At 44.3% G+C, this 26,526-nt stretch overlaps 1 protein-coding gene across 1 annotated transcript; it reads right to left on the reverse strand.

Moving 5' to 3' along the window:
* Window positions 1-1,960: 1,960 nt before the first annotated feature.
* On the reverse strand, window positions 1,961-25,291 carry Helb (DNA helicase B). Its single transcript, XM_041675771.1, has 12 exons — window positions 25,114-25,291; window positions 22,770-23,159; window positions 21,281-21,450; window positions 18,512-19,390; window positions 16,142-16,313; window positions 14,828-14,969; window positions 11,773-11,927; window positions 7,611-7,692; window positions 6,323-6,382; window positions 5,304-5,550; window positions 4,482-4,625; window positions 1,961-2,599 (listed from the first exon to the last, which is right to left on the reverse strand). Exons 1-12 carry the CDS (start codon window positions 25,289-25,291, stop codon window positions 2,009-2,011), a joined length of 3,210 nt encoding a protein of 1,069 aa, XP_041531705.1. The 3' UTR covers window positions 1,961-2,008.
* Window positions 25,292-26,526: the final 1,235 nt, after the last annotated feature.

Raw genomic sequence — 26,526 nt, forward strand, 5'->3', positions numbered from 1 at the left:
CTTTGTCAGGCAGACTCTTAGAGAATCTGTTAAATGCCCTGTGCCTTCTTCAGGCAGGGGACATGAGTATCACCTGCAGAACCTGGGCAGGTTCATCAGCACTCACTCTGAACTCGGCTTTGCTGACCCCCACCCAGCAAATCTGTGGCAAGTTCATAAATCAATCGGTAAGCTTCTCTTGAACCCATATTTAGAAGTCATTTAAGATCCCTCATTTCTAAGCGGAGCAACTATTACTGCCTGCCGGAGGAGACATGCTATTTCCTCAGACGAGGTCTTGTATCTTTTTGAGCTCAGTAAATGGATTTGCGGCCATTTCCCAAACTGCTTCAGCCAGAAGGCAGGGACTTTTGGGAGTATTCTTATTTGCCTTCTCCCATCCAGTCAGCCGGTTGCCGGCTACATCTCCAAAATATAAAAGCCAAAAGGAAGAGATAAGAAACAACTTTGATTCCTTTAATGTGAATTGGTGAACAAAAGCAGTAGATTGACTGAAGCCGAGAGGTAACAGTAAGAAATCCCACGGTGCTAGGAGCTAGTCGAGACTGAGAGAGGCACATTGAGCCTTCACCCCAAAAAACACAGCTGAGCACCCAAGGGAGTGGAGTGTGGGGGATGTGGTGAGAAGGCAATGGGGGGGGGGGCAGACAACCAATCACCTCCAGTGAGGGAAACACCCACACCTAGGCAGAGCAGGGATGTTTCTCAAAAAGCTACCTCATGGGGTGTCAGTCACACTAGGAGAAAGGGGGTTGAAATGAGAACCAAGACAAAGGCATTAGGCTGTATGGTTCCACAACGCCTATTTCTAGGAATGAAGATACAAAGGAAGTGGTTCCTGGACTCTCTTCAGTGAGTGAATCATGAAGTTACTTCCTAACTTGCCTGCAGCCCACACATGTGTGAATAAGAATCTCTACTTGCTTACCCAGAGTTCCCAGCGCCTACATCATGGCAGCCACTTAAACACCCAGGCAAAGGGGATGATTGAAACTGTGAGAATACAGTATGTCCTCAAGGCCTTCAGAGATGGCCCAGCTAAGGAGTGTGTGGGAGGAAAGCAGGGGAAATGGAGTGGAGTAGTGAGGGCACTTCTCACGTCAGCACAGACTAAGGTCACGTGAACAGAGAGAAAGAGACCGTGAACCAGTAGCCATACTCAAACTACAAACAGCCAAGGAAGAGCCAAGAGCAAGACCTAAGGAAAGGCTCCAGAAGTGTGTGAGAAGACTGGAAGCAGGCAGTGGAAGAGAGCTGTGGCAACAGCGTGATTGCAGCCTGCAAAGCCAGAGATAACTGAGAGGGAGGACAGGAAGGCAGGTACAGAGTGGGAAGCTTTCTCACAGAATATGACAGTCAGCCATCAATCCATCCGTCAGTGGGAGCACCTCAGGAAGGGTGAGAAAAGGGCCAGCACCAAGAGGACACAGTAGGGAGACTTTGGAAGAGGTGAGACACAGCAGCCTAAGGGTTCTGCAGCACAGTGATGCCCTACCGGAAGTACACAGTCCTGTGCAGACACAGTGATACCCTACCGGAAGTACACAGTCCTGTGCAGACACAGTCACACCCTACCAGAAGTACACAGTCCTGTGCAGACACAGTCACACCCTAACAGAAGTACACAGTCCTGTGCAGACACAGTCACACCCTAACAGAAGTACACAGTCCTGTGCAGACACAGTGATACCCTACCGGAAGTACACAGTCCTGTGCAGACACAGTCACACCCTACCAGAAGTACACAGTCCTGTGCAGACACAGTCACACCCTAACAGAAGTACACAGTCCTGTGCAGACACAGTCACACCCTAACAGAAGTACACAGTCCTGTCCAGACACAGTGATACCCTTTAACAGAAGCACACAGTCCTGTGCAGACACAGTCACACCCTAACAGAAATACACAGTCCTGTGCAGACACAGTCACACCCTAACAGAAATACACAGTCCTGTGCAGACACAGTGATACTCTGTAACAGAAGCACACAGTCCTGTGCAGACACAGTCACACCCTAACAGAAATACACAGTCCTGACCAGGCACACTGCAGATGGCAAGACTTAAAGGGAACATGAACATAAAGACACATCGCTCCTACCACAGATAATTTACTGGGGCTTTCCTCATCAAATGGAAAGCCATCGCCAGTTCTTTTGGACCCCCTAGGCTGTTCGGACTCCTCATCCGTATCCATGTCGTTAAAGGAACTTGACAGCCATCTTTTATCAAAGGCGAACTTCTCCTTGGCGGCAGATGCTTCACCCCTGGCGTGATTTGTAGTAGCTCTCTTGTCTGGGGTTCTCCGGAGGGGTGTTGCTGGAGACTGTGAGCTGGGGGTCCCTCCAACTTCAGGGCTTGAGGGCTGGGATGGGAAATCAGCTGCGGATGCACAGGCGCTAGAGAGCTGCTTCTGCAAGAAGTGCTTCAGACGCGTCTTCCTGGGGAAGCTGCCCTTCCTGATGGCGCTCCTAAGCTCAGACTCTTGGGCGATGACATACACTCTGGAGCGGCCCCTCGTCACTGCAGTGTAGACATGTTGCCAGTGCTGGCGGCCTGCCTTCCCCAGTACATAGGCGACTGTGTTCTCCTCGGACCCCTGAGAGGTAAAAACAGTGGGAAGACTTAGCACAGCAACTCAGTGGGGTGGGCTCAGGGACGAGGCTGGGAAGATGGCTCACGAGTGAAAATGTATGAATAACCAGACGCCTCACCTAGCTAGCCTGGTGGACACAGCAGGAAAAGCAAGGAGATCCCATCTCAACAGTGATGACCAAGGACAAGAGACTGCTCTGACCTCCACACATGCACAGCGGCACCAGAATACCTGCGTTCATACACACAAATATGCTCGTGCACACAAACACACATACACAATACTATGGTACTCTCTCGTCCTTCTACCCGGCCAGTGGGTCTACACGCCATCCACTCTTCCTGCAGAATCCATTTTATTCATTATCTCAAAACTCTTGACTGCTAAATACGTTACCAACATTGGGTTCCACAGGGCCACAACTGGCTTCTGGTGACCAAAACAAACTGTAAAGACTACACGGAGTGCTACAATTTCCCTGACCAAAGATTTTGAAATGACTTTACAAACCTACGTATAAACATGTTACACAGGGGCCACTCCAGAGTATATGTCATGGCCCAAGAGTCTGAGCTCAGGAGTGACATCAGGAATGTGTTTGCCAATAATGGCAAAGAAAAAGGATATATAAAATAGCCAATAACAGGAGAATATATAAATATGTATAGACACCATGTATGCCCGCATAAAGGTAAACACACACACACACACACACACACACAGATTGGCTAGAGAATGGCTCTATCAGTAGAGTGCCAGTCACACAAACATAAGAATCTGGTCCAGATCCCCAGTACCCATGCAGAAAAATAAATTAGCTCACGCCTGTAACCCCAGTACTAGTGAAGCAGAGACAAGAGACTCTTGCAGGGCTTGTGGGCTAGCCAGTCTGTCCACGTTAGCAAGTTTCAGGTTTAATTAGGGTCTCAAAGGGCAGGTGAGGAGCTAGTGAGGCCACCTGATATTAACCTCTGCCCACCACACGCATGTGCTCACACATGCATGAGCGCATCTGACACAGACACGAGCACAGGAGACATATAGTCACACATACGTATGTGCACACACAAATCTAACTATATATGAAATGAATTATAGTCAAGCAAGAACTCTGATTGCCAAACATAAAGACAATGTGAGTATTAACAGACTATAAAGGCTTGGGAGATGGCTCTCAGCTAAAGTGCCTTCCTCACACACGTGGAGACTCGAGTTCAGTTTCAAAACGCAGGGCGCGCAGAAGAGAACAAAGCGCGTCGAGCGTTCCTGTGCTGGAAGGCAGCTCAGCGACCTGTTGTGTGCACGTCCTACGTGGGAAAGCAGCACTCAGACGCCGAAGCAAAACGGCAAAATGGAAACCAGGACAGTGGGGAAAAGTTCAAATTAATAACAGCAAAATAAATGCAAAAGAAAACAAGGCAAGGGGCTTCATGTTGCGTTGAGCTATAGTTAACCCTGACTGTCAGCCTGGGGGGCTTCGTGTTGTGGTGAAGCTACAGTTAACCCTGATGAGACCAACAGACACAGAGAAGACGCATCTCCGGACATCTATGAGGGAGCTTCTGACTGTGTTCACTGAAGTGGAACGACCCACTCTAAACTTGGCGGAAATCATTCAATGGGCTGGGATCCCAGACTGGATGAGAAGGAGACAGAGAGCTGAGCAGCAGTTTCATCTTGTGCTTCCTCACTATGGATGAAACGTCACCAACCACCGCATACCCCTGCTCTGTCTTCCCCGCCACCAGGGCCCATACCCTCAAACTATAAGTCGCAAGAAACTCCTCCTTCAACGTCTCTCGCCAGGCACTTTGTCACGCTGATGATAAAAACGTACTAACACAAGCAGGTGTACGGGGGTGGCTGTGTGAGCATCTGCTCTCACCTGGAAAGTGTGGACAGTCCGAGCCCAGGCGTGTCTTATCTGACAGTGTCTCACCAGTTTGTCAAAGTCCACAGTCACTTCCAGACCAGCCTCATTGCTGATGGTCAAAAGTCTTTTTGCTTGGAAAGTTATATCAGTTATATCCTGAAAGAAAACTTTGCATACATTCATGCACGTATGTGATAAAGACAGTCTTAGGGCGCAACACAAATACAAGCATTCTACATCAAATTAAGAATTTCCAGGTGCTTGGGGCTGACAGTACTTGTAAGGCTTTGGGTTCGATACCCAGAATGGAGCAACAACAACAGACTTGAAAAGGCTTCAAATCCATCCTTAATTGAATGCCTTCACATTTGAGTATTTCAATGAGCAGAAATAGAAACTTCTGGCCCTTGAAACCTCCCACACTCTTTCCCTCCCAGCCCTTTCAGGGTATTTTAAGCATGGGAGAGGGCTACACAAGAAGCACAGACCGTTACTAAAGTTTCTACACTGAAGCTACAACTAGTTAACCTGTTAGTCAAACCTTACCACAAAGAAGTTTTCCTTCCATACCTTTCATTAAAAAAAAAGTTAAAGTAATGCTTTCTAGCTCAACTATTCCCAATGCTTCCAATTATTCCATTGCATTCTGATCAAGACACTGCTTTAAAAAAAAAAAAAAACCCTACAGACCAATATACATCTTGAAGGAGGATGTATAAAAATTTCTAAGAAACATTGAACAAGAATATCATCTCCGATGTGATTAAATCCTGAATGAAATCGAAGGCTTTAGAAAAAAACTCTAATTGGCAAACATTGTTACCTGAGACTTACCTTCGTGATGAAAAATATTTCCCCATTGCATAGTCGAATGCCATTTTCAAAATCCTGCATGATTTCAAAATCAGAAGGGGGATCACCAGAGGGGGCAGCATCGGAGGGGACAGCGTCGGAGGGGGCAGCATCGGAACCTTTCCCACTGGCTTTCTGGACCTTGCCAGGGATTAAATCTGCGAGGTATGCATTCCGGGTACAGCAGATTTTATCATTAACTGCAAAGATGAGCCTTCTCTTGTGGTCTCTGTATTAGGAAGCAATCACACACCATCAGAAACTACAGATGTCCCTCTTCACCTCACCTAGATACGCACTCCGCCCAGAGTTGATAAAGTCACGTGCACACATCTTTGCGTCATTCTCCAAAGGGCAAGAGGTCAGTCTGTCCTAGCTGTCACCTGCTTATTTTATGCTCAACCTCTTGTCACCTTAAACCCTTTGGCCCAGTTAAACTCTCTCCAGTTAGAGACACGGGTATGGCTGCGCTGGTCCGTCCATTTTCTAAACCGAAAGCCTTATTTTTTCATGCAAATTACCCTCTCTCTACATTCTACAAGAGAACTTCCTCATATTTCCATTTTTAATAATTGCGCACCACTCTTGGGAAGAGCAGCAATGGGCCTGTCACTGCAAACGCACTGGGCTCATTCTTCATGCTGCTCCTCATCCATCCTCTAGGGTCTCCTGTGCAGTCAGTTTTGCTTACACAAATGGAAAGATAAAATTACCTGATGAGGGCAAGGTTGCTAGGACCATGACTGACCACCAAGCACATTCTGAATCCTCTGTTGGGCCACCCAACTGCTTTTTGTGACAGGGGTTTCTATATTTTACACAACCCCAGTGATGAACATGTGCTGGCAAACACAAGCAACATGAATTCACTTGTTAATGTGTAAGCACGGTGACTCAGCTACACTCCCGTTCCTCTGGTCACTCAAACAGGGTTCTCCACACACAGCCTGTGGCGCAGGCCCTGGGAAATGACCCCTAGGTGTCAGTCAGAGGGTGCTCACTTGATGAGATGGTCCGTGTAGTGCTTAGCACAACAGTCATTGATGAGGTCACAGTCTTGCCTGGAACACATGAAAACCAGAGTCACTTCAGTGACACAGTCACACACTGGCTGATGTCCACCAGCAATTATACCCTGGGCCGCTGTGTTTTTAATTGCTGTTGTTGTGAACCGGGAATGGAGCTAAGGGCTCTGCGCCAGCTAGGCAGGCATGCTAGCACACGCCCCTGCTGCTAGAGTACATCCCTTAAGATGCTTCCACAACTTTCTCGAGGAAAAAGTATTTTGGTTTTTTGTTTGTTTCTCTTTTGTTTTATTGAGAGAGAGTTTCTCTGTGTAGTCCTGGCCATCCTGAAAAACTCACTCTGTATATCAGGCTGACCTCGAACTCAGAGATCTGCCTGTTTCAGCCTCCCAAGTGCTGAGATTAAAGGCATGCACCACCATGCCCAGCTGGAAAAAAAAAAGTGTTTTATAATTTTTATTTTTTTTAAGTATTTCTTTCTTATGGTTTATTTAACTTTATTTTATGTCCATTGGTGTGAAGGTATCAGATCCCCTGCAACTGGATCTTTAGACAGTTGTGAGCTGCTATGTGGGTGCTGGGAATTGAACCTGGGTCCTCTAGAAGAGCAGTCAGTGTTCTTAACCACTGAGCCATCTCTCCAGCCCCTGTTTTATAATTTTTATCTCCACATAAAGTTTTGTTCCACTCACATTTCCTGTAAGAGTACACTTGATAAAAAACAGCCCTGTTGTGGATACCTTCTGACATGGCTAATGAAAAGATACTTCAGGGTAAGAATGCACACTGAGACAATGGGGATGTTCTATCGGGAACTCACTAAGGCCAGCTGGCCCGGGTCTGAAAAAGCATGGGATAAAACCAGACTTGCTGAACATAGCGGACAATGAGGACTACTGAGAACTCAAGAACAATGGCAATGGGTTTTTGATCCTACTGCACGTACTGGCTTTGTGGGAGCCTAGGCAGTTTAGATGCTCACCTTACTAGACCTGGATGGAGGAGGGTGGTCCCTGGACTTCCCACAGGGCAGGGAACCCTGACTGCTCTTTGGGCTGACAGGGAGGAGGACTTCACCAGGGGAGGGGGAGGGAAATGGGAGGTGGTGGCGGGGAGGAGGCAGAAATCTTTAATAAATAATTAATAAATTAATAAATAAAAAACTGAAAAATTACAAGTTTCTCCCCCTAAGCACGATGTACATTAAAACATGATGACGTTTAAAAGTTGGAGAGAGAATATTAACACAGCATAAGAGCTTTACCTTCTAAATGCAATGAACTGTGATGTTTTTGCGTTTTCAAAGTCTTTTCCTTGGAGCAAAGCTTTAATCGCAGAATATAAATCTGGCAAAGAGAAAAAGATCGCCAAATTGTAATGCTACTTCCACACAAAACATCTCACCACATGAAATACAAGGCCACCGTGGGAACATCTACGTCATTGTCGGCATGCGTCAGGGCAGTGGGAAGAACGTGAGAAAGGCTTAAGCCCTGGAGTTACTGCTACATGGTAAGTCAGTTGGAGTTGAAATCTATAAGTTAAATAGTACATCATATAAACCGAATATTACCATACTCGGTTCTGAGTCTTAGCAGGTGTATGCCAACTTAAAATATTCAGGTATCTCTACATCGGCTCAAAGTGGCCACGAGCCTAACAGGACATTTGCCCCACCTTCCCCTCAACTTCCGCCTTCCTGTCCTGTCCAGCCCTCCCATCATCCAGCCACTAAATCCTCGGCCTGGAGCAGGGAGAGCTCTAGTGGTGTTCATACCCTGCCAGCGGCTATGTGGTGCGGTCACTAACCGCACTCATCCGAGAGGGCGAAAATAAGGCTTGGGAAAGTCATTTTCCAAAGGGGCAGAGGTCAGAGGGTTGACCGTGGTGTTCTGCACGTATACTCTTCCACACTGTCCACTGGCAGGCAGCTCTCCTCTCGTCTCTCAGCAACGGTACAAAAAAAGTCACCGTGCCTCACAGGAAAGTAAAACTCAGAGTAGTGGGCAAGGGATATAGTTTAGAGGGTTTGTCTAGCAGTTCTAAGGCACTGTGTTCAAGCCTTATTACCACATGAACTGGGCATGGTGGCTGACCTACTCCTGATCCCCAACACAAGAGCAGAGGTTCAAAGATATATATGGATTTGGGAACTGGCCTGGTCTACATGATGTAGTAATATGAGCGGCGGGGCTGCATCCCCAGCACCCCGGCAGCCTGGCTAGCTTATGCTCCGAAATAACAACACACAAACTGTATTCATTTAAACACTGCTTGGCCCTTTAGCTCTAGCCCTTACAGGCTAATTCTCACATCCCGATCAACCCATCTCTAATAATCTGTGAGCACCGGTCTTACCGGGAAAGGTTCAGCATGTCTAACCTGGCCGTCCCTCTTAATCATGGACATGAGACCCTAGTCTATAAAACAACAACTACAAAAAGAAAAACCACACCTGGATCAGAGAGCTGGGCATAGGGCACATGCCCGTTATGCTAGTGCAGGGGGGGCAGGCAGGGGGATAGAGAGTTCAAAGCCAGCCTCAGCTATATAGTAAATTCAACAGCAGCCTAGGCTACATGAGACCCTGCCTCAAGAAAAAAAAAAAAGGATGGGTAGGGGGACAGGCACATTGCAGGATTTTGTCTCATCTAGTAGCAGTTGAGTCATGGAGTACCGTGGTACTCAGCTCTAGAAAGACAAAGCCAACTGCTCACAGAGACCTTCATTTCTCCAGTGAAGAAACGATACTCTCCAGAAAATAGCTGACCTCACACTGCCCCAAGTCATGCCTGGCTTGCTAGAGCAGAAACTTCCAAGTCTCCTAATCTGCACCTCGTTCTCCTCCCTGTCTCACAGATCCGCATACACTGTGCATTTTACTGATTTTTTTAAAAATATTTATTTATTTATTATGTATATAATATTCTGTCTACATGTATGTCTTCAGGCCAGAAGAGGGCACCAGACCTCATTACAGATGGTTGTGAGCCACCATGTAGTTGCTGGGAATTGAACTCAGGACCTTTGGAAGAGCAGGCAATGCTCTTAACCACTGAGCCATCTCTCCAGCCCCCATTTTACTGATTTTTAAAACACATTTTAGCCTCTCTGAAATTCCGGCCCAGTTATGGATCCCGTCTTGGGTCTCTGTATTTTGTTTTTTTGTTTTTTTTTAATTTTTTAATTTATTTATTTATTAAAGATTTCTGTCTCTTCCCCGCCACCGCCTCCCATTTCCCTCCCCCTCCCCCAATAAGTCCCCCCCCCCCTCAGCCCGAAAAGCAATCAGGGTTCCCTGTCCTGTGGGAAGTCCAAGGAACCCCCACCTCCATCCAGGTCTAGTAAGTTGAGCATCCAAACTGCCTAGGCTCCCACAAAGTCAGTGTGTGCAGTAGGATCAGAAACCCATTGCCATTGTTCTTGAGTTCTCAGTAGTCCTCATTGACTGCTATGTTCAGAGAGTCCGGTTTTATCCCAGGCTAACAGTGGGTACGATTTACTCAATAACTTATTAATGAGAAAATGCTGTTTGCCTCTCCAAGGAATATTTAACCAATTTTCGGAAAGAAGAGGCTAATTTTCCACCAAAAGTTTTTAATTAAAAGGGGCAATCAGCTAAGCTGCCAGCATTTGGAAATGGACAACTTGTTTTTCTTTTAAGAGAACTGTCTCCTGAGTGGGGCATGACACCATAGGCCTGTAATGCCAGGAGTAGGAGGGTGAACACAGGAGGCCTGAACTCACTCAAACTAAGGTACATTCTCTTTAATATACAGAACCAAGGTAAGCAGTGCTTGAGATATGCTATACAGAGCTGCGAAGAGAGCAAGTTAGGAAAAGCCAGCAGCTGCTTTCCTCATTTGTACTAGTACCTATGTTAGCTAAGCTTTTGGAGAAGACACGTTCACTATCATATTTAATTAAAACCAGCTCACAAAATACACATCTTATTATCCAATTTAGATAAAACTAACATGAATGATGGGATTGGTTATGCACACAACGGCGGACAGACTTGGATGTTCTGAAGCTGTGTGTCAAGTCGGTTGCTAGGGGAGGTGACTGAGTGTAAAGGGTGTGTCTGTGAGAACTGTGCCCGCTATAGTCAGTTCTTAGAAGAATCAATTAAATCATTCCTCATCCAGCCCTGAGGATACGCTAGCCCTAAAGTTTGCTAAATTGGTTTTGAATCTAAATCAAGACCAGAAGAACCTCGCTACTGTTCTGCCTTCATCTCTGTTGCTGTGAGCAACTTAGGGAAGAAGGAATGAGCCTCATTCACAGGGCATATCCCATCACGGAAGGAATCCAGAGCTGGAAGCCAAACAGGATCTTCAAGCAGACACCATGGAGGATCCTGCTTGCTGCCTCACTCGGCTCTTGCTTAGCTAGATTTCTTCTACAGTCCAGGACTACCTACGTAGGGACTGTGCCACCCACAGTGGCCTGAGCTCTCCCACATGGATGAGCATCAAGACAAACCCCCACAGACATGCCCACGGACCAACTGATGATCTAGGCGATTCCTCAGCTGAAATTCCCTTCTCAGAGCTTCTAGGCTGTGTCAAGTTAACAAAATCAACCAAGACAACTATATTCAAATAAAATTATTTACCATATGCAAGTTAATGATATTAATAGTATTTATGTAAGTATTCTTTTTTTTTTGTAAGTATTCTTAATATGGATGTCCCTGCAGTATCACAGGCACCAAATCTTGATTGTTATTTCACGCATGTTGAAGTGACTTGGGTCATGTGCTCAAGGGAGAAGATGCCACATCCCATGCTCTTTCTCAGCCCTGACAGCTGACATTAAATACCCAAAATTACACATGGTATTTACCTGTTTAATGGTAACCACAGTTTCACAAATATACTCCCAGAAAGTAATAGGAAAATTTCATTAAATAAGACTTACTTTCTCCTAAAGAGATTTGGATTGCCAAGACTCAGTAAAGAAGGCCATCTCCAGCCACTTGACAGACTTCTCAAGTATTTTATGAGAGTCCTTACACAGTGTCGAGAGTTCCCTCTCAAAGGGCCAGAGCAGTGGTCTTCAACCCGTGAGTCACAGCCCCTCTGGGGTTCGTCTGACCCTTTCAAGGCTCACTTAAAACCATCGGAGAACACAGATATGTACACCACAATTCATAGCAGCAGCAAAATTACAGTTATGAAGTAGCAGCAAAAATGATTTTATGGCTGGGGGTCCCCACAGCATGAGGAACTGTATCACAGCATTAGGGAGGCTGAGACTGCTGCTTTAGAGTCACCTGCTTTAGACAATCCTTAAGCTGCTCTATTTCCAGTGCTCCATCTTTCACTAGCAATACCTACCTTTAGCATTTGATAATACATAACTAGTCATTTAATGACAATATCACAAAACTAAAATACATGTAAGTCTATATCAACACTTACTAGATCGGTGTTCTCCGTTCGATGACTGAGAACTGCCATCCTCTTCAGGAAGTCTGACAAAAATAAATGTCTTATCTTGAATGGAGATGGGTAACGTGGGATTATCAGAGGTATTTAGTTCTGCATCAAATCTGGGAAACTGGCGCCTGGAGATTCTTAAATTAAAGATAAACATATATGTATATCATATAGGTGATATATATACACACACACACATATATATATGTATATATATAAGCATTATCACTTACAAATGTCTTTGTGTATGAAGCAACCAAATGCCCTTACATTAATTCATACCAGTTAGTGGAAGACGGGAAGAGAGAGCCTGGCAGGTGCAGACAGCAGCCAATTCATTTTATAATATACTACGAATACTGTAAGATTTCAGTACTGTATTTAGCAATCACTTCCCCCACTAAAAGCCAACTAAAAGTATCAGAAAAGAAATGATCACACCATGAGCCATGCCCCATGCTGAGAACCAGACCACTAAATACATAAGAAGCAGGTCTTTGCCTCGAGTCCCAGGGGAGAGATGAGACCGAGTCAAGTTCATGAAATGCAGTGAAGATGGAGTCAAGGTTCCTGGGTCCCCAAGGCCACATATGCAGAACGCAGGGTCCTGGAATGCATGTCTGCAGGCAGTCGTCTCACACTAAACGTAGCCCTTTCATGCTATGCTATATGCCTGTCCTTTGTTTGGTGTTCTGTGGATCGTACGTATGCTCCCATTCGCCCGGTTGAGTCAGGCACCCCACTGATTCTGCCTACTGGTTCTGCCTCTTCATCTTTCTTTCTGTCATGTGTTTTCCAGCTATCATAGGACATGGCAAGGTCTGGGTGCCTCACAGTAACAGAGCCTCTGACTGAGTCTAGCAACAGACTTAACAGAGGTATGGAGGTGAGAAGCCCTTCTGTGCCTTTAGCCACACCCAGGAAGACAGAGGTGTGGAAGTGAGATGATGTCCTTCTGTGCCACCCTCAGCCACGCCCAGGAAGACAGAGGTGTGGAGGTGACAGTTTCCTTCTGTGCCTTCAGCCATGGCCCAGGAAAACAGGTGTGGAGGTGAGATGCCTTCAGCCATGGCCAAGGAAGACAGAGGTGTGGAGGTGAGATGCCCTTCTGTGCCACCTCAGCCACGCCCCAGGAAGTGTTGAAACAACCTGGAAGGAGTTGGCTGCTCTTGCTGGCCATGTTTCCAGCAATCAACATGGACTTCCTGCTTGGCTTGTGGCCCAGGACCTGTAACACATGTTCCCTGGTATGTCATAGAGACCCATAGGTCAGAGATACTGGAGGATGTAATGAAATTAAAAGCGGTGGCATAGCCACGGCTTGAAGAAAAGAACACGGAACGGGATGCTAAGAAGAGCACCCAAGTCCAGAGAAAGTCAAATTCTAACTGATTCGTTTCCTGAACGTTTGACAGACTTTAAAAGGATTTAACAAGACTGAGGTAGCCTTTAGGTATAAGCAAAAAAAAAAAAAAAGCTATAGAAAAAGAATACTAAATATCCAATTATTCTTAGTGTTTTGACAGAAGTCTGCAATAACTACCCTATCCCTACCAATCCTACTGTTCCCACTATTCTACTCAGAATGTTTTGATATGTTCAAGGTCCTGGTGACATACAACCAAGCAAATGTACACATAGCAAAAACAGAATTTATAAAACAAAGTTAAAGATAAAATTTGACCCAGTGAACAAAACCATCTCTTAGTATTCCATGGTCCCATTACACCTAGAGATTTTAACATCTTCTTAAAAGTCACAGAACAGTAATAATCCTGATTCTCTACCATACTGAATATGGAGAAAGCAAACACCCGAGCCCTGAAAGAAACCTGAAAAGCTTCTATAGAAACACTGGGGAAGAGAACGTCCTTCCACTGAGGGGTACATGCCTTGTGGGCCTCCAGGGCTCAACTCAGAGTCAAATCCTACATTTGCCTTTTCTGCTTTGGGCTTTTTCTCCCACAGAAATTATCAGAAATTTCTTTTCCAATTCTCCTTTGAATTTAAGACTCATTTCCAAGTCTCTGTTGCCTTGGGCATAGGTCCAGATTCTAGGCTTAACACAACTTTAATTCCCATACAGCCATCCCTGTGTATTGCCTTTCAGAATCTTCTGATGACACGTGGATGCTAAGCCCATATATAAAATGGCATGGTAGGGGGCTGGAGAGATGGCTCAGTGGTTAAGAGCACTGACTGCTCTTCCAGACAGTCTGGGTTCAATTCCCAGCACCCACATGGCAGCTAACAACTACCTGTAACTCCAAGATCTGACACCCTCACACATAGAGACATACATGCAGGCAAAACACCAATGCACATAAAATAAAACTAAATAAATTATTGAAGGAAAAATGGCATGGTAGTCTCATATAATGTACATACTACCGGTTTATTTTAGATCATCTGTAGATGATTTATGATACCTACGGCCATGTAAATGATCACGACAGGGAGATCACACAGCGAAGAATCTGTACATGGTCGATGCACGTGCAATTTTTTCAAATATTTTAATCTCTGTTGAGTTGCACACATAGATATAGAACCCATAGATACAAAGAACCAGACATATGTACTTCTAAAGTCAAGAAATATATCCATTCCTAAATGTTAACCATAGTTTATGCTGGGCCAGTAATGAAAGACACTGACTTTGGTTTTCTTTTTTTTTTTTAATATTTATTTATTTATTTGTTATATATACAATATTCTGCCTGTGTGTATGTCTGCAGGCCAGAAGAGGGCACCAGACCTCATTACAGATGGTTGTGAGCCACCATGTGGTTGCCGGGAATTGAACTCAGAACCTTTGGAAGAGCAGGCAATGCTCTTAACCACTGAGCCATCTCTCCAGCCCTGACTTTGGTTTTCTAACTGTGCCAACAGGCTATGGTAAAAGAACAGAACAGGTTTACTAAAAGGACACGATAAAGCATTGTACTAAATCATTCTGATTCAAGGGCTTTAAACAAACAAACACTTTATTGCTAATACAGCAGAGACAAAATTCCGGAACTTCATTAGCTCATACCTGGTGGCATTGTCCACAATCAGCTGGGACTCTGTCCTGTGGTTTGTCTTTAACTCAATGGCACACCCTCTTGACCTAAGAGTCTCAAAAACATCCTGCAGCATGTTGCCAGGCTCAATGCTGGGTAACTGTCTAATGTCACCTACAGAGAGGAAGGGGCATGAAGATGATCAGATTTAACTAGGATTCTACAATGTGGAGATTATTTTTATCCTACCAATTGAGAGTATGATTGTAGACTTTTTGTGACGTAGAAAAAAAGTCTCTGAAGTCGTTATCTAAAATTATTTAAGAATATTAAATATCCTGAGAGGATTAGGAGAAAGAATGGAGGATTGATTGATAAAAATGCAATATACGTTCTCAATACAAGTATTTCAAGTTCTCAATACAAGTATTTCATTCAAATACAACTGAATTGTATACGACATAAAATTCTGTGTGAATATACAATAAGGTGACAAATTTTTAACCGATCTTCTTTCTAACTGTGACTCAGGAAAACCACTAAGAAAATATACATTAGAATATGTTTAAAAATCCGACCCCAGACATCTTGTAGGTGCTCAGTGATTCAGTCTGACTCATCGTGACACAGAACCTGGGGAAGCCATGGCTCACTGCATAAGACAAGCCCACTAAACAGAAAATGCATAAGCCGAATTGATGTGAAAACAGACAAACCCTAGCCGCCAAATGACAATGCTTTAAACTACTGAAGATCAGAGTGTGCTACAAAAAGGCAAACTCTAGAGAAAAGAAAGAATAGACTGATAACTGGGAGAATGCTAAAGATTTAACAGAATCGTCTGCTTATCAAACATCCCCAAATACCGAAAATAAATAGTATTTCTATACAAGCTCCTTACAATTAAGCCAGAGAATCGACTGATCACTAAACCTCTACAGAATCTAACTAAATCTCATCCGATTAGGAGGCTGGCAAAGCCTAATTTGAATTATTAGCTTAGAAACATAAAATTACTGTAAAGTGGTCTATAACTCAGACTTTTTATTATTTCCAAATGATCTATATCCTGATTTAGTCTGACTCTGACATTTTTACTGTTTTAACAGCAATTACTCAAACAATGAGTAATAACTTACCGCAGCCATACTCATTCGTCCTCGCTGGCTGGGACACTGGGTAGAAGACCTGCCCAGGCTGGGAAGGACAGCAGGCAGCCTTACTAACCCATAGCTGTGCAATGGGCTGTGAAAAACACTTGCCACCACCAACAGGCTGAAGCCTGGAATAGCATCCACGACACAGCACACTCTGAATGTGGAGACTCTCGCAGTGTTTTAACTTACCAAGGATTATCAGTTTAGAAAGTTTGGCGTGCTCACATAATAACTTCAAAACTGATTTGAAGATTCCGACAGACACCAAACTTCCTTCATCCACAACCAGAACGCGAACTGTAGAGAATTTCCATGGCTTGTCCGCCTTAAGTTTCTTCCAATAATAGAAGCTATAATTGACCTGTAAGTAAAGTATATATATAAAAAAATCAGGTAAGAAATTAGCAAGCATGTGGTTTCAAAAACAAAGCTTCTGTGACAGACAGGTGAGGGGGGATAAAACATAAGGAGAAGGCAAATGGGCAGAACATACCATATAAAGAGATGAATGAACAAAAAGGGGAATTTAAAAAAAATTCAAACTGTATAAGGCTCAAACAGTTTTAAAAAAAATAGTTTCCCAGTGAGCCTAGGGTTTAACTTAATAAATAAGTTTCTATCACAGTTTCTCTTGCAAAAAAAAAAAAAAAAAAAAAAACAGAAAAGAAAAAAGAAAGAAACACACAAACAAAAAACAACAGAAAAAAAAAAGACATCTCCCATTGTTCTACATGGAGAAATTTCTCTATTTCTTTTCACTTTTTGAAATATTCCAATCCTTTTTCTCTTTACTAAATCCCTTTCAAGTATTCCAAACTTCTAACCACCACACTGTAAAAGCACCAATAAGAACAATTCAGCTAACAGTATTTATCATATGATTATTTTTAAAATGTAAATGATTTAATAAGATAATGGAAAATACCTGTTACAGCTCAAACTCCCTGTCCTTAGAGTTATTTCAATCATTCTACAATACATAGATTACATTCCAATCAGTAAGTCATGCCAAACCCCCTACATACTATGGGCACCCTCCCTAGTGCATCCGGAGAGCTTTGCCCTAAATAAAACACCCTTCTCACCTGAGCCTCCAAAGCGCTTTAGAGTTCTTCATAACACACATAACATGACAGTTAGGAACTCTCACCAAGTAAAGTATTCATTCTTGCAACCATATGAAATCATTTCAAATCTCTGGAAGGTGACTATCGGCTAGCCGGAAGAGATAAAGAAATATAGTGGAGAACAGGGTGCTCAGCTCCATGGAACTCTCATTCTATAAGAGGGGACTTTTCCTTCCATCTCCAGCACTCCAGGAAGCAAGGACATGCGCGTAACCAGTCCTCATGAGAAATCCAGGCGCGGGGAGTTAAACTACATCACTAGGTATACACTATGATTCCACTGGCATTTGTTCATGACAAGGATTTTCCAATGAAGCACACAGTCTCCCGCTTTTCCTTCAGAGCTTCTGTCCATTCTCACTGCTCTAAATGGTCAGCTACTCTACAATAAGGACCCAGGAGACATTTAACAGAAACAGTCAACCCTATTAGCCATGGGAGAATCGTTCTGAGGCGAGTATCGAACCCTGTAGATGAGCAGTGGGGGACTTTGAAAGATGGTCTGATGACAGAAATGGCCATCAAGTGACCATCGGGCAGGTAGCCTATTCAACATGGATACCTTGCAGGAAGGTGACCGTCTCCAGCAGGACTGGCTGAAATAAAGTCAGATGGCATGGCGTCGTTCACAATAGTGTGCGGTTTAACTTGACAACTGTCTATCTAGGTGGTAAGAGAGAGGGCAGACAGCCAGAAAAAGAGCCTGAAACCACCAAGCACCTCCTTCTCAATAGAATTTCACCCTGATCATGGCTGAGCTGATCCAAACGAAGTCACGGAGAGAAGAGGAGTGTGTCGGCAACAGTCACAGAAGGGCAGAGTCCATTCAAGTCCAGGAAGCAGCAGCTTGAGACACAGCTTAGAGGAAATATAGCGAAGGAGAAACTGGCCTGGCTGGACGTACCTAACATGGTGTTTAAATATCTAAGGCATGTACTCACCAAACAGGAGCTGGGGGAGGCTCAGCGGACAGCAGGGAAGAGGTTGCCTATAGCCCAGCTGAAATCAGTGATGTAAACCTCAGCTTTGGGACCTTGAGGACAGTCCAAGCAGTGGGGGAAACTCTTTGCTTAGCTAAGTCTAAAGGATCCAGGCAGCAAAGGCAAGGCTCCTGGGGCCTGATATGGTAGAAGGAGAGGATGCGAGAGGGTGGATGAGGCAGCGGGATACTGTACTAACAAATAAAATGTAAAAACCCCCGTGGGAGAGGGGCTTACAAACTCTTGAGTCTGGGAATGGGAGTCAGTAGTAAAGAGCTTGCCTGGCTGGTACAAGACCCTAAATTTCGTCTCCAGTACAAGTTACAGCAGTCTAACACAGTGGAAGGAAAAAGAAAAAAAAAAAACCTTACAAGCTGATTACCTCTGAATAAGAAGCAAAGATGCTTTCAGGGAAACGTTTTATCTACACACAAAGACGTCAAAGGTTTTACCTGATACAGCGTGTAAGCCGGAAGATCAGTTCTCTGCCTCAATAAACCAGCCGCTTTCCCAGTAGGCGCCGTGAGCAAAACTTCTACAGCCTTGTCCTCCGCTGCTGGACTCTGCTTAGGAAAGGCAAGCCATTCTTCTGAGGCATCCCTGTCTTCCTCAAAATCTTTGCAAGCTTGCCACACTTCTCTCTCTTCCAACTGCTCCACGTGCTTGAAAAGATGGCTAACAATGGTGGTCTTCCCGCAGCCGCCCTTCCCGCTGAGGACGGTCACAGCGTTGGCACAAATCATTTCCAGGGCGGCCACCTGATCTTGATCCAGTGGCACATCATTTATTTCTGCGTTCATTTCAGGTCCGCCATCATTCCTAACACAGTCACCACTGTCCTGAGGGGCAGAAAGACTCTCGCTCTGCTCTAATCCCGCCTCTTCCGGTTCACCTTCTTCCACGGCCTCCACGCTTTCTGAATCTTTGGCCTTGCTGTTGCAAATTGACGCCAGGACGTGCTTCACATCCACTTGCAAACGCCACGGGGGTCTGTTCATCAGCTCGCAGATGGAGGAGGCAATGCCTTGCTCGGCCTGGTACAGTTCGGAAAGAAAGACACAGTCTTTCTCATAGGTCACCACGTCCAGGTTCTTCATGAACTCCAGAGAATCGCATGCTTCCTGGAAAGGCATGTGGTCTGACACAGCCAAAGTCAAGTCTTTTACTTCAACACACGTGTGCCCGTCCTCTCTACATATCTGCTTCAGCTTAGAATATATGACCAATGCATTCTTGTGCAGCATAGTCATGAGCTGCAGCAGGGAGGGACACTGACTGAACGCGGTCCAGCTGGCCTCGCAGCTCAAGAGATTCATCTCCCGGTAGGTTACCTTTAGGGAAACAGCTCACGATGCCTCATACAAGGTATACATAGCGATAGCTATAACTACAGCTGAAACTGTGTTGGCTTAAGCCTTTTCAAGCTCTAGAAATAAGTATTTCCACAAAGTTTGGAGAAAAGGTTACATACATACATCCGTGTCTTTTTAACTTTTTCAGTTAAGCAGTTATAATTTTCAAATCATCATTTTCAATGTCAGGCAATGCTACACACACATATACACACACAGGAATCCCCTGATTTATTCTTTCCCAAGTCTCCTAAAGACAACATCACTAACACTTTCTTCTTCCAGAATTGACTTCCACGTTGTACGTATCACTGACCTTTTTTTTTTTTTTTTTTGACTTTTAAAAAACACCTTAAGAAGCCGGGCGGTGGTGGCACTCACCTTAAATCCCAGCACTAGGGAGGCAAAGGCAGGCGGATCTCTGTGAGTCTGAGGCCAGCCTGGTCTACAAGAGCTAGTTCCAGGACAGGCTCCAAAGCTACAAAGAAACCCTGTCTCAAAAAAACCACAAAAAAATTAAATTTCTACAATGGAAAGGCTTTATAAGAGCTTGTGCCATCACCTTGATACAGGCTTCTTATCTGTGAAAAAAGTTGTAGCACACATCTAGTTAATCAGCCCAATGAAGTCAGTGTTTATCATGTAAGTATGATTCCCAGAGGAGAGGCTTTCTGTATTGACAGCACTTTTGTAGGGGCCTCTGCACATATCGGGACATGAACAGTTGCCTCATTTTCTTGGCTTGCTCGGTTTTCCATGTGTCTACCAATAATTCTTGTCTACCAGTAATTCTTCCCAAATATGGCAAAAGGGGCACTTCACCATGGGATCTCTCAGCTCCGCCCTTCTGAGGCCTCCATTCCCAGCATTCCCTCACAAGGCAAACACTGCCCCACTATCCCAGAAAGCGACACAGCTGGAGATGGTGCCTTTCAAATAATGCCAACGAGACTCTCAGAATGGGCCTGCAGCTCCAAAGATTGGTGTTTTTCGAGGAAGAAAAGATTAGCACACTGGAGTAAGTAAGTTATGCTTAAATTCCCCAGATAGGACTCTTCCCACCAAAAAGAGACTGGATACACTTAAGACTTCTAGATACTAACATGAAGGGGAGGAGAGACCTGAGCCCCGATGAATGCCGCTAAGTCTAAGGGCTTTCTGGAGAAGGCCGTCCAAGAACAGCTCTACTTTCATGCTGGCTTGGGAGGCAGTGATCTATCTCTTAATTCTCCTAATCGTTAAACTTATTCAGCTGTGTTTTCATTTGGAAAACCATGTCATAGCTACCAAGATTTAAGAATCACATTTAATTCTAACACCATCCAGGCCTTCAAGCGCCATTTTCAACTCTTCTTCTCTAACAATAAGAATAAATATGGACTTGTTAAGGGTGTTATTGGGCCAATTAACAAGCAGCTAACAGTGGGATGTGCCCTGGGGATATATAAGTCTTCAATAGTCACACTAGGAAATGGGAGATTGAACTGCAGAGCAAATGGACTCAATAAAGCCCAAAGGACATTTGTCTTCAATGAGACTGACACAATGACAACTGAATGACAGAAAAGTATGTTATATCATAACACATTGCATGATTAAATCAATAGTGATGATCTGAATGCCATACATTTCGCTATGTTGGTTTCTGTTTATTAATCAATTGACTTCGTTATTTATTAACTTCACAGTTGTGTCAGAATCATAGAACTAAGACATTTATTAGACAAAAGTCGACTTATGACACCCAAGGAGAAAAACCCAACACTAAATCCACATATATTCTCAGCAGAAAGAAATTCAAACATGGCCACAGTGGAAGAACTCTACCTTACACAAGATTACTAAATGCTGAACGAATGTCTTACTTACTCTACGGAACCCAAGCTTCCATGGCTCAGTACCCAAGATGTCATCAATCTTTTGTAACACTTCTGCAGAACTTGAGCTGATAAGCTTTTTGAAGTGTCGAGGAAAAAGCGTTGGAAGGAACTCCATGACTTTTGGGAACTGCAAAGCTGTCATTACACTTACAAACGGGACTGCAGGGGATCAAGAAAGAACAAGGCAAAACATAGCAGTGAGACCAGAAAGACAAACCGGGGGAGAGCTTTCTCTTTCCACAACCAGCTGAAGACACCTAAATCAGAAAGACTACTCAATTTAGCTGAATCACTATGAAGGTTAATAGAACTCTTCTTAACAAGATGATTTCTTTGTTATCAACACCAAACTTTCTGTTTTTTATTATATACTTAATGCTTCTTAGTCTTTTGTTTGCAATATAATCATTTTTAAAATCCTCTGATGCATCCTATTAGGTTAACATTAAAACTAAGCACAAAAATAAGCCATTTCTTCATTAACCTTTACCGCTACTTTCCCAATCGTAACCAGGGTTCTTCTGTCCTCCGAGCCATTTTGGTGTGATGCAAATCTCATCTGCTTTCACCAAAAAAGGAAAAGCCTTCTGTCTATGGATGTCCAGAGAAAACCACGGTGTAAAGCTACTTTAAGTCATTTAGAATTGAAATATTTTTAAAACAGATTATTCCAAAGCTTTCCTTTCTCTTTAGTCGTCTTAGAAAGAGTAACAGCTGAGTTTTATCTTATTGACTCAGTACTCTCCATAAACTCAAAAGTCAAGAAACAGAACCACAATCTCGAGGTGGGATCTCCAGAAACCTGTAGATCACCGAATAGAATCCTGGCAGTCCACCAAATGTAATATAATGTTTTCATCAAACTGACTTCAAAGAGGACACAGGCATGGCCAAACTTTAGACACTGCAACACACTGTCACCTAAGAAAGTCACAACTGAAAACCAATAACTGAGCTACAGATATAAACAAATAAATAAACCTCCCGTCTTAAGAAAGGTCACTAAGTCACCATGGGCCACGTTCACAGCCTCCCTGCCCACATACAGCCTGCAGGCTGGAGGTAGACTTTCTGAATTTTGTATCTGAAGTGCTTCGAAGAAATATTTGGAGTTTTTTTTTCCATAATCTAGAATATTTACCTATACGAAAGCTTGGGGATGGAATCCAAGCCTAAATATACAACCCACTTATTTTTCATATGCATCTTAAACACATAGGCTAGAAATAACACTGTAAAAATACTTTAATAATATTGTGGATGATCAGAGTTCGTGTAAATGGATGAGAAACGTCACCTATCGTATCATGCCCATGCGCAGAAAGCTTTGTATTATAGAGCATTTCATATTATGGAGATTTTCTGCTCCAAGAGCCTCGGTTTGTGCCATGCAAGATACACCAGGAACCAGCAGCTGCAGCACTTCCAGTCAGTCAATGTCTGGAAGGCAAAAATTCACTAATAAAAGTCATACTTACATGATTCCTCCACAGGCAATCTCACCGCATCCTGCTCATTCTGTGTAGATTGTTTTTTGTTTTTCTGTCCCGTTTGTCTGTCAAAATTTCTTAATGTTTCCCGTAGATTTTCAAAGTTTAGATTTTTAAAGCTTGACACTTTCTCTACCCATTTTATAAAATCATCTCTGCGTTCATAGTCACATTCTTTAAGAAAAAGTGAACAGATGTGTTTTTGGCCTGGAGGTGACATATCAGACTGCAGATAGTAGGATGGAAACCCTTGAGCTTGGTAGATCTTGGATCGCGGAGGTTTTATAACCCGAACCTTCACTTGCCACCATGAACCTGTGAGTGGGAAGCGTCCAGACACGGTACATTTCTCTCCAGTATTTTCATCAGGAATAGAAACTAAAGGAAGAGAGAAGATAACACGAAATTGGCAATGGTTCCCCTACTATTTCCCTCTCTCTAATCCCCTCACACATCCACACAGGCAGCACCCCATACAGACATCTTCCTGCTGCCTCCAACACTGCATTTTAGCAGTCTGTTTCTCTGACTCCCTGTCTACAACAGGACACAGCTCCAACTATGCATTCTGGAAGCAAGCGCAGGGCAAGCCATAAATTTGTTCTTCTAAATCCCATCTACCTACCACCACCGCCTCAGCCGCTACTGGCCTTTATGTGGGTCTCTAAGAACTAGCCATGGCACCTCCCTCTGAGGAGTGGCTCAGATCCCTCAGCTGTGCTTGCCTCTCCTGGGCAGTCCCTACCTTCACCAGAGAGCTCAGTTCAGCTCACTTCTTTAGCAAACCTGCTCTGAACCCCAAGCCTACCACTTCTCCAAGTGCTGTCTGGTATTCCTTCTACATACTAAGTGTGGGTACTTCTGTGACTAGAGAATGCTGCCTCATTCATGAGTGGTGTTTCCGCTGAGACGGCAACATCATCATTTGCTCTCCCTGGGGTGTCCCCAGGACCAAACGCTTGACCAGGATAGCAAGTGGCACTTCTATCAACACGCAACCCTTTTCATTTAAATTCAGATCCAGTAATACTTAAAATCCGACTCCTCGATCACACTAGCTATGTTTCAGCAGCCACACATGATCAGCAGCTATTATTGCACTAGTTCATGCAAATATAGTGTGCGTATGTATATGTGTGTATGTATGGTGTATGTATGTGTATGAATGTATGTGTGTGAATGTATGGACATGCGTGTATATGAATGTGGGTGTGTATGAATGTGTGTATACAATGTGTTTATGTGTGTGTATATGGGTACATATGTATGCATATATATGCGTGTGTAAATATATGGACATGTGTGTCTGTATGTATATTGTGTATTATGTATATGTGTAAGTGTGTATATATACATGTGTGCATGTATGTGTATGAGTGTTTATGTGAATGTATGTATGTGTGTATGTATGTATGCATATGTGCATTGTGTTGTATGTATATGTGTATTTGTAAATGTGAGTAGATGTATATGTATGAGTGTATGTATATATATGAATGTATATGTATGTGTATGTGTGAATGTGTGTGGTGTAAGTGTGTATTGTGTATATGTATGTGTAAATGTATGTACAGATATGTGTGTGTACATGTGCTGGAAAGTGTATGTATAGAAATGTAAGTGTATGTTTGTGTGTGTGTCTGTGTGTTTGTGTGCATGCACAGCTGTGAGTTTTCGTTCGCGCAGTTACTAAAGAACAGCTCCGTCTTTAGGTCAAGCAGACCAGTATAATAATTAAAAGATTCTGAGTCGGGTGGTGGTAGCTCCCACCTTTAATCCCAGCACTTGGGAGACAGAGGCAGGTGAATCTCAGTGAGTTCGAGGCCAGCGTGTTCTACAGAGTGAGTTCTGGGACAGGCAGGGCTGTAACACAGAGAAACCAAGTCTTGAAAAACAGAGGAAACAAAAAAGGCCGGGTAGTGGTGGTGCACGCCTTTAATCCCAGCCCTAGGGGACAGAGGTAGGCGGATCTCTGTGAGCTCAAGGCCAGCCTGGTCTACCAAGCGAGTTCCGAGTTCCGGGACAGGCTCCAAAGCTACAGATAAACCCTGTCTCGGAAAAATAAAAATTCTGTTTCTGGGTGGAGATACGGGCACCACATCTATTTCCTCGACTGTAGAACTACCTCCAACAACTGTTAACATTAACTGATAGCATATACATAAAAGGCAAGCTTAACATAGTATGTGCTCCGAGTCACTGCCATTATCACTGTTACTACTTCATGTTAAGCCATGCCACAGGTCTACCTGACAACCGCGATTGGCGCCGGGCATGGAGCAGTGAAAAACGAAAGAACCCTGTAAACCCGGCCCAGCTGACGGTCGCTCACCGCGGAGGCGCCCAGGGAGGCTGCCCGCCTTGATGCCGCCACTGCAGAGCTCCTCGGCGTCCACAAACTCCGAATCCTGATCCTCCTCATCCTCCTGCGCACAGTCCTCCTCTTCCTCATCTTTACAGGGGTTCAGGGGGCCCTGCAGTTCGCGCAGGAGAAGACACGGCCCAGCCATGCTCTTTTATGCAAATTAAGCCCAAAACAATTCCAGAAATCCCCGCGCAAAGCCCAAGACTGCAACCAGCCAATCAGCTCCACCAGGGTAAGACGTCAGCTTCCGGGAACACTCCAGGCAGGAGTCCTGGAGGCGTGACCTGAGGGATGCTCCTCCCCTGGTTTCCTGGGGGTGGCTAGTGGGAGAGGAGGGACTAGCGGACTGGTGGGTGTGCACTCCTAGAGATGCCTCTGCGGAGGAGCCGCTGACACTTTAGATCTGCTCTTTGAAGAGGGGCCGGGCGTTTCCTGTGGGGAGGGAACCGCGAAGAAAGGTCACATCTCCTGGACACAGAAAACCCCGGGAAAGCAGAGCATCTGCCACTCACCCTCCTAAAAATAATATAGCAGAGGCCTCTAAAGACCTTGGGGCTCCACCGAAAACACCAGAATGAATCCCCAATCCAGAGAGCCCTGTGGTGACGACTTGGGGCCTTGTCTTCTTACCCATAAAAGGGCTGCAGAGGAGTTGAATTTACATCACCTAGGAGAATTATCCAAGTAGGTGTTTAGGTCCCATTCCACAGCTTCTACTTTGGAAGTTAAAGGGTTTTTGTTTCTCTCTCTCTCTCCCTCTCCTTCTCCCTCTCTCCCTTCCTCCCTCTCTCCCTCCCTCTCTCCCTCTTTCTTTCTTGGTTTTCCAAGACAGGTTTCTCTGTGTAACAGCACTAGCTGTAGCTGTCCTGGAACTAGCTCTTGCAGACCAGGCTGGCCTCGAACTCACAGCAATCGGCAGGTTCTTATTTTAATGCATGGTCTGGGTCGTCCATTTTTATGCTCTGCGGGATTTGGAAACCCTTGGTTTTGATGGTTTTTGAAGCACTTCCAAGCTGTCCCCGACTTTTTAAAGCTGAGCTAGTTCCTGCTTTCTTTTTTCTTTTTCCTTGGTTTTTCGAGACAGAGTTTCTCTGTAGCTTTGGAGCCTGTCCTGGAACTTGCTCTGTAAACCAGGCTGGCCTCAAACTCACAGAGATCTGCCTGTCAGGGGTGGAACAAGGGTGATTTAAAATCATACACTGCAGTCATGGTTCTCCTACGATGCAGGAATAGTATTTAAAAGTCATGGTGCTCTTTAAGGAGCGCTATCAAATACTGTTTTATTGTACAGGTATTGTTTACTATGTAATTACCCTTTGTTAATCCAAAATCCTACAATATTTACTAAATCTAAAAACTGTTATGTTGGTTTCTAATAAA

Source organism: Microtus oregoni, unplaced genomic scaffold (assembly GCF_018167655.1).
Source record: "Microtus oregoni isolate MIOR12 unplaced genomic scaffold, Mior012 000001F_ref0000356, whole genome shotgun sequence".
Lineage (NCBI taxonomy): Eukaryota > Metazoa > Chordata > Mammalia > Rodentia > Cricetidae > Microtus > Microtus oregoni.